At 37.6% G+C, this 11,593-nt stretch overlaps 1 protein-coding gene across 2 annotated transcripts in view; it reads right to left on the reverse strand.

Moving 5' to 3' along the window:
- Positions 1–589: 589 nt before the first annotated feature.
- The window catches only part of pex5la (peroxisomal biogenesis factor 5-like a), a 125,084-nt gene continuing 114,080 nt past the window's right edge, over positions 590–11,593 (reverse strand). For both annotated transcript variants that reach the window (XM_052017955.1, XM_052017954.1), the window contains 5 exons: positions 10,305–10,375; positions 7,956–8,153; positions 7,609–7,774; positions 2,858–3,015; positions 590–993 (listed from right to left, as the gene is read on the reverse strand). In XM_052017955.1, coding sequence (XP_051873915.1) covers positions 795–993; positions 2,858–3,015; positions 7,609–7,774; positions 7,956–8,153; positions 10,305–10,375 — 792 coding nt within the window. In that variant the 3' untranslated portion in view covers positions 590–794. The remainder of the gene's footprint in view (positions 994–2,857; positions 3,016–7,608; positions 7,775–7,955; positions 8,154–10,304; positions 10,376–11,593) is intronic.

Genomic DNA, 11,593 nt, shown 5'->3' on the forward strand with positions numbered 1-11,593 from the left:
TATCTGTGCCCCAAATGTTCCTTATCTGTTCTTAATCTATATTTGCAGCACTTAATGCATGCTCTTCTCTAACTTTTGCCTTTATTTAGATGACTTCAACTTAATTTTTTGCTGAAGTGCACAAGTTGCCAGTGGGAAGATGATTGTTACATTGATAAGCATTGTGTAGTGTACCATAATGGTTAATTTAACTAGACTGGAACCAGAGACCAATAATCTTGATGTGAGCTTAAATCCCCCATGGCAACTGGGGGAATTTAAAATCAGATCTTATTTAATTACTTGATTAGTTGTAAAAACATATCTAGTTCACTTATGTCCTTAAGGGAAGGAAACTGACCTGTGTGCAACTCCAGATGCATCTCTTAAGTGTCTCCCTAGTTCACAGCCAATTAGGGATGGACAATAAATGCTAGTGTCGTCAGCAGAGTCCATAAATGAATAAAGAATTAAAGAGTGCAGTCAAACAAGCATACTTTAAATACTCTAACTGAGAATGTAATATTATTTCATATTATCATAAAATTAATTTATACCACCACCCAGAAGCCTGTATGTTAAAATGATAATCTGTGCATAACATATTAGGTTGAAATTTTGTAAATCCAAATTTGGTTTGTTTTTCCAAAATGACTGCAAAACCACTGGATAGCATTTAGGAAATGGGTCATTCACCATGAAAATCCCACTGTTAACTAACTGTAAAAATCTATTAATATGGTTGAGATTTCCAGGTAAATGTAAAGTATGCTATATGTATCATGTATAACCATAAACTTGTGACAGAATACAGATCAGTCCATATTAAAGGCTTTCATTAAGGTGTCAAGGTCTCCTACATGTGCTGCATGGAAGAGCTCAGGCTGGTCCATCAGGGAGAGTGCTATCCTGACAGCTGTCCAGATGCTGCCTGAAATAAACTGGTGGCAGAATTGTGTGCTTCGACTCTTCCTCTGCAAGTTCAAAGCTGTAAGGAAATTGCTGACTGCTTCTCTGTTTGAAATACAAAGTTTTAAATAAATTGTTAATGTTATTCCAGAAGCTAATTACTATGATAAAGTTGTATATTTATTTACACATTTTTAATTGGAAATTATTAGACATGTAATTCTCCTAAATATATCATAACACAGTCTTTGGCTCTAACATGAATCACTGTACTAAAGGATATCAGGAAATTTGTTGTTATGCTGCACTAAGTAGTAGGAAATGATCCATTTTCCAACAGATGTTATCTTAATGAGGGAAAATATATCAAAATAATTAGTACTGAGTTATAAACGAGACTCAAAACACAAATCTCAAGGATGAGATGCAAAATTTAGAGTTTTATCGTAGTAACTCTTTGTATTTTATTCCTGTTGGCTTAGAAATTCAACTGGATCCATGACTTTAACATCCCCATGCTTAACTGGGACAATATGTTTCCTTTTTTTCCAAACTGAGCCATAGGTAATTAATAACATCAATTATACCACAGGTAATCATCTTATTTTTTAACCTAAAAATTTAAATGTCCGTTATATTCAGAAGCACTTACAGTTATAAACAACTTGCAAAAATAAAATCACCTAGGAACATTGTGAACACATAATAAAGTGAATTTCCATTTTTGTTTTATCTCCATTGAAATGAATTAGCTTGTAGATCCTGCGATAGGTCTAACTTGGCACAAGAACAGTGAGCAGATTCTGTGACTTTCATTGTGGAGCTCAGCAGTGGAGTGTTCTGCCAGATTCACCAGATGGAATTTGCCATCAATTCAGAGCTAAATACCAGAAGTTTGTCACGAACAGCCAACATCTTCCAGCAAGATTCAGCCCAATATATTTGTTGGGAAGGCTGATTCATTTCCTAGCTTTACATTACTGACCTAAAATACTTCCTCTTTCCACAGATGGTGTCTGACCTGCTGAATGTTTCCAACATTTCTTTGCCTTTATTTGAGACTTCTAATGGCCCCATCAATCTTCAGATATTTTGGGACAAAATAATAAGGTTTTGTGCTCAGAGGCTGAATTGGCTGCAAATTGCTGGGAAATGGTGAGTGGGACTTTGCCATTGGATTTCACGAGGAATCCAATGTCAGACTCTTAACTGACAAAGTGAAAACTTGCTGAACTTGAAGCAAATTAACCGTGGTGGAGGAACATTGTCATTTCAATGGAGAGAAAGGTACTAACTTACATTTTTTTTTGAATTGGATTTAAAAGTACTTTTTAATAATTAAGAACAATCAAGTATTGTTCTATTTCTTGAATTTCTAATCATTTATTCTCAAACCACATTCCCAAATGTTTTCTGATCATTAGCTTTCTGCAGTTTTTCAGAACCTTACTGTGTACACAATACACTGTTACAATGAAATCCAAAATTACAGCAGTGACTACACTTCAGAAATGAAACTTTGGTTCTTTGGGACAACATAAGGTTGTCAAAAGCACAATATAAGTGCAACTTTATGTGATAGCTTGTTCGTGAATATAACATGTATAAATATACCTCAATGACATTGTAGGAAAATAACCCTTATTTCAAAGTTCCCATTTTTCATCAAGAGTATTATAAGAATACATTTGGATTTCTCTGCTGCTATCATGCTATTAGCAACATTGTAATCACGGTGAGAACATTTTTTATTTTAGGGAGAATTGTAAAAATTTTCTAACAAATTTACAGTTTCATTATGACTAGCAATCATACAAAATTCCTCTTACTCTGCAATTTTGTAAAGGAATGTCGACCAGAGGAATAAATTCTAGAAGTGCTTTGCCTTGTTTGGTTTCAAGAATAAAATCTATTGACATCCCTTCTCCAATGAACAACATTATTCAAATAATTTAAGTTTTATCCTTACTTGTAAGCTCCCAGGTTTATGCAACTGATTCCCAGATTGTACCTTGACCGGATGAAGCCAGGTTGAATCTCCAAAGCCCTTTGGTAGGCCTCAACAGCTTCTTCACTCCGATCTCCATTTGCCAATGTGGCTCCCAGACGATTCCATAATAAATAATCCTTGGGAATAAAAAAACCTTTAAAGTCATCTTCATCCTATTTCTATATAACACGTAACAACATGTTTGTATTTCATTGTATGTCAAAAAAACTCCATCTTCGAAAACTCGCATGTGAATATCTAGTACCTTCTCACTACATTCTCTTTTAATCTGTATTTGCTACGCCATTTAGTTAAAATAAATAACTGTAAACATAATAACTTTAAATGCAGTGACTTTTGTGTAAGAATAGTGCATACTGGAACCTAGTGACTGAAATTATTCATGAAATATAATTCCACTTTTTAAAGATTTTGCAGCATTCCAATAACACTAAAACAGACAGCTTTAATCTTGTACCTTGGGTAGTTAACCATTAAGCCATTTTGATTAACCATCTTGATTATCTTGATGGGAAGTGTAGCAAAATTATGTTTATTTTGTGCTAGATTGTTACTTTTTATGACTAATCAAAACACAGTGATTTTAAAGATGACTTCATACAAAATATAGTCAGTGCTTTTAAAAAAAACATGCATGGATTACTTCCATGGATGTTGGTTGGTTTCCAAATTAAGTAGATATGTATATAATAGAGTATTGTCTAAACTGAAATGCTAGAGACATGCCATAGATCGTTAAAAGTGTCATGGATAGATAGAGAAAATAATGAATAAATCTAATGAAATTGTGGCCTGTGTGTCAAGTGGATAGAAGTCATTACAGCCATACAAACGGTGCATGGATCGCACTGGAGTGCTATGATCCATCCTGAGCACTGCCCCTTAGGAATGATGCACATGCCTTGGAGAGAGTGCTATGTCAACTAACTGGAATGATCCTGTGATTCCAAGGGTTACATTTTGAGGAGAGATGGGGGTTTATTCCCTGAAATGTAGAGGGCTATGAGGAGTTCAGGTTGAAGCTTATGAAGAACTGGTGGAAACAAGCTCTACCTGTGCTGGCAAACTAGGAGTGAAGGGTACTGTGTAAAAAAAAATTAGAGCTAGGCACTTTAAGAGCAGTTACCAGCAGAGAGCAATAGGCATTTGGCATTCTTCCACAAATTTCAATTAATACAAGGTAATTACTGTTTTTAAATTTGATTGGTAGGTATTTGATAATGAAAGGTATCAAGTGTGTGGAATTAGGCTACAGAGCGCCCATGATCTCACTGAGCAGCAGATTCTGCTCGAAGATCTCCCTGCAGTGCTGAATACACTCTCACTGGAATCAATTTACATAGCAGTTTCTTTGGTAACTAAACAAAAAAACTTGTGCAATTGTCAAGAATGCTGAGAAGTTATTCTGATTCAAGGCAAATTCACACATTTAAATGAATTTTGTTACATGGCACTTTCAAAAATGACATTGAAGTGATTCTTTTAACCTCAAAAATCAGTGCAAGGACAGTAAGTGGGCTAGTAGTATTTCACTGTACAAGAAGTGAATGTCCTTTTTCAAGACACTGTACAGAGAGAGCAATCAGGTGAAAACTTCCTTGATCCATGAAAAAAGTATTAATACATTGGATTGGATTCCACCCAAATGAGACTAGAATCCCCCAGCTTATTTTGGTAAAAATTGTACTGCAGCTTTCATCAACTGTACATTTACAGTTATGCACAAATTGGGAAGCTGCTTTTGTGTTGTAGTCTCCCCAAAACTCCAATAAAAACAATTTCTTACCAAGGGACTTGCAATGAAATAACCCAAAACAGTGTGAAGTTACTGCATGCTGAATATATAGGAATCAAACACACCAGAACTATTAGGTCATGTCTATTCGAGACACAAAGGACTGCAGATGCTGGAATATCTAGATGAAAAACACTGGATGCTGGAGGAATTCAGCAGGCCAGGCAGCATCCGCGGAGAAAGGCAGGCGATCAACGTTTTGGGTCAGGACCCTTCTTCAGGACTGAAGATAGATAGGAAGAGGGGAAGCCCAGTATATAGGAGGGAAAAGCAGAACAGTGATAGGTGGACAAAAGAGGCAGGGTGGGCACAAGGTGGTGATAGGTAGGTGCAGGTAAGAGATAGTGATAGGCAAGTGTGGGGGAGGAGGGGAGAGCAGATCCTCTGGGGGATGGGCCAAAGGTAAGGAGGAAAAAAGAGGCTAGAAAGGGAAGAAAAGAGGCATGGTTGGGGGGGGGGGGGGGGGGTGGGTTGTGGGTTTTTTTTAAAGAGTGAGAGAATTCAATGTTCATGCCATTAGGCTGCAAGGTTCCAAGATGGAAAATGAGGTGCTGTTCCTCCAGTTTGCGCTAGGACTTCTGGCTGTAGAGGAGGCTGAGGACTGACATATCTATTACCAGGTCACATCTACTATCAGCGCACGATTCTTTTTAAACTGTGTAACAAGTCTTAATTATGCCCTGTATTGAAATGTGGAGTATCATTTCTGCTGATTTATAACTATTGCTGGAGAATTTGAATATAACATTCTTTTACTAAATGTTTTTTGTCTCTCTCTTAGTCTAATCTTACTTTCCTTTTTTGTTTACTGAATTAGTTACTTAAACTGACCTACACTAGTCTCAACTCCACATTACTTATTAACATAAGAAACAGGACCAGGAGTTGGCCAATCAGCCACTCCACCATTCAATACGATGGCTGATCCAACCTTGGCCTCAACACCACTCTCCCCTTGACTCCCTTGTATTGTAAATGTTTGTCAGTCTCCACTTTGAATACAGCTAAATGACTCTGCCTCCACAGCTCTGTCATAGAGAAATAAAATTCACAGTTTTCTGAGAGAAAAAATATACTCTTCATTTCTGTCTTAAGTGGGTGACCTTTTATTCTGCAACTATGCCCCTAAACCTATCTACCCCACCAAAGGAAACATCCTCTCAGAAGAGCAGTAAAACAGAGACATTCTGTAGATGCTGGAATCTGGAGCAATACACAAAAAGTGCTGGAGGAACTCAGCAGGTTAGGCAGTATCCATGGAGGGAAATAAACAGTCGATGTTTCGGGCCGAGACCCTTCATCAGGACTGGAAAGGAAGAGGGCAGAAGCCAGAATAAGGTGGGGAGAGGGGGAGGAGTACACACAGGCAGGTGATAAGGTGAGTCCAGGGGGGAGGGGGAAGGTAGTGGGTGGGGGTGGGGGAGGGGTAGAAGATGTAATAAGCTGAGAGGTGATAGGTAGGAGGCCGAGGGTTGGAGGAAGAGGAGGTGAGGGCAGTGGATCATGGGATAAAGGATGGGGGAGAGGAGATGGGCAGGCCATCAAGGTGGGGGAAGGGAGCCATTGGAATCAGTTCACCTCACATCTTCTAAATAATGAATATATAGACCCAACCTGCTCAATCTTTCCTCAGTTATCAACCCCGTCATCTAAAACTAAACCTAATAAACCTTTACTGCACTGCCTCCAATGCAAGCACATCCTTCCTTAAAAATGGAGACCAAAACAGTACACATCATTCCAGGTGTGGCCTCACCAGTGCCCTGTAAAGTTGCATCAAAACTTCCCTACTCTATACTCTTTGCAATAAAGGTTTAAGCAAGACACCACTGAACTGGAAAGAGCAGGAATGTTAGTGCGCAAAATTAAAGGACATGGGATTAGGGATAATGTACAGGCATGGCTTGAGAATTGAATGACAGATAGGAAATGGAGAGAAGGAATAAATACTCCCCCCTACATGAGTAACTACAAGTAACAGGTGCAAGAACCACATACGGTGACAATAGGATTTGACTATAGGACCAAGGATATCTTGCTGGAGCAGCAAGGCCCTTGATAAGACACCATCTGGAGTTTTGTGTGCCATTTGCTATGGAGTGCATACAACAGAGGTTCAGCATTCTGATTCCTGTGACGGCTAGACTGATGGACAAGGAGAGATTGGGTAGGTTAGGACTACATCGACTGGAGTACTGAAGAATCTCACAGAAACCCATAAAATTCCAACAGTACCAGACAGACAAGGGGAGGATGTTCCCAATGGCTGGAGAGTTCAGAACCAGGGGCTACAGGCTATGCCAATTTAGAACCAATTTAGAAGGTCAGGAGAAACTTCTTCACCTAGAGAGTGGGTAACTTGTGGAATTCTCTATCACAGAAGGCAGTGGAAATCAAATCATTAAATATATTCAAAGAGGTAGATGTATTTCTTAATGCCAGAGGACTAACAGATATAGGGAGAAGGTGGAAACAGGGAACTGGAGGGATGATCAAAGATAATGAGTGGTGCAGCAAGACTAAAGGGCTGAATGGCCTACACTTGCTCGTTTTCTATGTTTGCCCCAAGCTCTCACTGAAGTTCAGTGAAACACTAATGTTGAATAAAGTGCGTCTTCTGCAACTTCTCAAAAATATCTGCGCAATAATTTTTCATTTAATTTTTCTATGCATGACTTGTATACCTAGTTATGTTTGACCATGTGGCAAAATGACAGAAAAAAATGAATATCAAACATTTTAGATACTAAATTTAACAGAATATAGGCATTTTATATTATTATAGTTTATTTCCAATTTAATTTCTAAAATGAATAGTGAAAAATGAATATTCCTTATCTAAAACTGAAATCATATTGGAATGGGTTGAAATAATGGTAATTATCCAATTACTTAAAATAATATAAGATTTTACCTGTGGTCTAATTGTAAGGGCAGCATTGAATGCTTCAACAGCTTTATCATATTCTCCACTGAGGTTGAAAAGCACACCTAGTCCAGTCTGCAGGTCTGGATCTATTGTATCTGAATTCTGATGAGCAGCTTTCAGAAACAAGTCTTTTACTTCCGCAAGGAATAAACTAAAAAGATTTAAAGTTATTGAGTATCAATTAACTGAGAAAGTTTTTCCATTTATAAATGGATCATTTACAAACTACAGTCAAAAGTAAGAGTGTGTAAGAGTACATTTTGTGAAATAGCAGTAATTATGTTTGCAAAACAAATTCTTCACCAGTTTTTAAAATGCCGATTTGAATTTACCTTCCTCCTGTTTCTTTGGATTCCCTTCTTCCAAGAGCTGGAGACCCAGTTTTTCCTCTTATGAGATACTTGTACTTGGGGTTATGTCTAATCCAATTTTTTAGGGCTTCACTGGCCTCTTGTTGCAGACCTGTGTTGGTGAGACTGACTGCTAATGCCATAAGGGCATCCAAGTTGCAAGACTGCAGCTCTAGACATCTAGAAGGAAAAAATGAAAACACGGTTCTTCCAAAGACTGGTGTGGTCCTGCATTTTCTATTCTACATCATATTAAATGCTCAGAAACAGTCACATGCATCAGGATACTGAGGACAACAATTGGAGAGACAAAAAACACATAATATTTGTAAGGAGTTTATAACAGTTCAGGAAGTACCAATTAATTAATACTAATGTATATTATTTAGCATTTGGTATATGTAATAACAGAAGGTAGTTGCAAGCACCTGCATATTTAACATATTCAGGGAGTTAAGTACGATGAATAAAAAAAACTTGCACCACCTTCAATATTTAATTTCATCAGTAAATGTACTGTTAAAACGCACATGCATGCTCACAGCAAATTGGATTTTGCAGTTCACATCGCCAACAAGGTGTTACTCAATTTTTACCTAATAATCAGCAATATAATTATTCGTGTCTGGATTCCAGGTTAGCCGGATGTAGCTACTGGTAAAGGTATCAGGCAACACTGGATTTGATAAACTATGGAATACAGTGATAGTAACATTAAAGGTCCTCTTTAGTACTTTTCTTATCAATTATATTACTTGCACTTTCTTGCACTAACCCCATATCCCTTGATTCCCTTAATACACAAACATTTATTGATTGAGTGATCAAGTGAGTGAATGGGCCTATATTCTCTAAAGATTAGATGAATGGAAAGTGACATTTAATATATAGTTCTCAGAGGACTTGACGGGGTTGATGCTGTGTCCCTAGCTTATGAGTGTAAAATTGGAGTACGTCATAACCTCAAGAAAAGGGTTTGGACTGAAATGATAATGGACCTCTCTACTCAAAGGGTTGTGAATCTTTGGAATTCTCTAGCTCAGGCTGTGGATGTTCATGACCAAGAATGACCGATTTTTGGTGCTAATGAACTGAAAAGGTATGAGGATTGGATAGGAAAGTAGAGCAGACAGGACTTTAGGATAATGGGCTACCACCTATTCTTGCTTCTGTTTCTGCTTCTTATATAAATGTCAAAGGCCTGCAGTCAGTCAAAGTCAGACTGGAGGCAGAGATGATGGAGGAGGCCATTACAAGGACCCTCTCTCCACAAGGGAACCTCAGGGCCCGGGAGATGACAAAGTGGAATCAACAAATAAGCAATCTTCCAGATTTCCATTCAGCTTAGTACAACACTAGTTGGCCCAACAAGCCCATGTCTGCCCACAGAGAAATGAAAGTCCTCCACTAATTTTTGCTGTAACCTATTCTCCCCACATTCACCCCAAGGTTCTACCTAGGAACAACTTAAAGCAGCCAATTGTTTCACCACCCTGCACATCTTTGAGAGGACACCAAAGCACCTAAGAAATCCACATGGTCACAGGGAGAATGTGCAAACTACACATAGACAGCAACAGAGGTCAGGATTGAACCTCTACTACTCCTGCTGCTGAGGCAGCAGTTCTACCAGCTGTGCCATTGATACTTGGAAACTTTGTCATCTTCTCTTGCACTCGTGTTTGGCTCCGCATTGTTGAGGATATTCTGTTTTATGCTAATTATCAGACCATCAATTATTTTTCTTAACTAAATGAGGTTGGCCTACAGAAATTTGAGTTCATCCATTAATTGTGAAACAACTTAGCTCTAACTGCAGCTTGCTGCATTTGGTGCTTATTATAGATGTTTATCCCTAGTTGGTGCATATTGTCAATATCAAGGGTCCATTTGAAGACAAGTATGGGAAAGTCAAGATTCAATGCCAGAGAAAGCTACTGTGTACAAAAGTAGCAGCAAATGGGTGAAACAAATTACTTTAATGACAAAACCACCCCCACTATCAATTTAGTTTCTTTTTTCAACATAGTAAAATGGACCTGTAAATTATATCATTACTTTTGCAAGGCTTTTTTGCAGCTATATTCCTTAAAAAGTAGCTAACCAAAGACAAGTATCATTGAAGCAATTTAATAATAGGCATGTTTATTCCCAGTTCTTGAAGGCAAATATATATTTCTGTACTTGTATATACTCATAGCAATGGCTTCCCTCTGTTAAATCTATTTTCATTAGCTGAATAAAAATTACTTTGATTCATGAACAAAATTATGTACTGCAGAGGAAACCACATATAATAAAAGAAGTTTGAATGTTTTTGTTAGGATTTACCTCTGGAGAGCAACAATTGCAGCCTGCTCATTTTCATTATCTGCTTGTGTGGTGCCCAAGTACTGCCAGGCCTGCATGCACATAAACAGTAATTTTAATGCACAGAAGCAGCAGCAATAATTGCATTCACAAAAAATACAATCTTTATATTCACATATTAAAAATGAAAAAACAATCTTTCATAAATGTTTTGTTGATAAAAGGTTCATCTTGATTTAAAATTCAAGAGATTTGCATATGCCCTGCAACTTAAAACAGTTTTGATATCTGACTTTTCCTAGTTTGGGTGAAAAGATTGCTGACTTGAAATATTAACTCTGTTTCTCTCTCCACAAATGCTGCCTGACTCAAGTATTTGCGGTATTTTCTGTTTTTATTCCAGATATCAAAAAACTACAGTTTTTTTAAAATTTGCAATCTCTATAAGTAATTTTATGTCTTTCTCACATACAGGATATCAAAGTAACATTCTCTGCTTTCGATTTATCAAGAATATACTGGAATAATAACATCCCAACATTATTGATGCATCAAGTATTTTAGGCTAAAAAAGTCAATAATTATAGGAAGTATACACAGAAGGAAGTTAAAATCAGAAACAAAATACCATTGGAGTATGACATTTTACATTTTAACCATTTACTGAAAACAATATACAGAAATACCGCTTGATTAGATGTACTGGATTTGAGCTAGTGTGCCTGGGGAAGCACATGTTTGTGTTCCAAGAACTGAATCTCTCAGAAATGTTATAAGTAGGTCCATTTGCAACAGAAGATCTCCAGCATACATCCCTTGTTGAACAGAGGTAATGTCCTGGGGGACCTAGAAATTAGTAGATAATTGTCACGCTCTCCAGGACATTACTTCTGTTTAACAAGCCAGCTCTGGCTTCAGATTTCTGGATCTGAAATTTCAGTTGGCTGGGTAACTGAAGTATCTGGTATAGCAGCTAGAAAAAGTAAAGGTGCAGAGGCTAGCAGGAACACAAGAGTTAACAACTCCAGAGAATAGGTTCCAGGAATTCTCTGCTCTTACCGTTCTGGTCTCCAGTGTATCCCCAATGTTACATTGCTCAATCATCAGCAGCCATGATTTCAGCTCCTGAGGTCACAGGTTCCAGAATTCTCTCCTGGAATTTTTCTACTTCTCTTTCTTTCTTCTCCTTTTATGACACTCCTGAAAACCTATCTTATTTTTAAAATAAGTTTATGCTATCTGTCCTAATAGCCCCAAGTATTTCCAGTCACAAATTTTGTATGTTCAGGGACGTTGAGCACCTCAAAACA

Source organism: Pristis pectinata, chromosome 6, assembly GCF_009764475.1.
Source record: "Pristis pectinata isolate sPriPec2 chromosome 6, sPriPec2.1.pri, whole genome shotgun sequence".
Taxonomy (NCBI): domain Eukaryota; kingdom Metazoa; phylum Chordata; class Chondrichthyes; order Rhinopristiformes; family Pristidae; genus Pristis; species Pristis pectinata.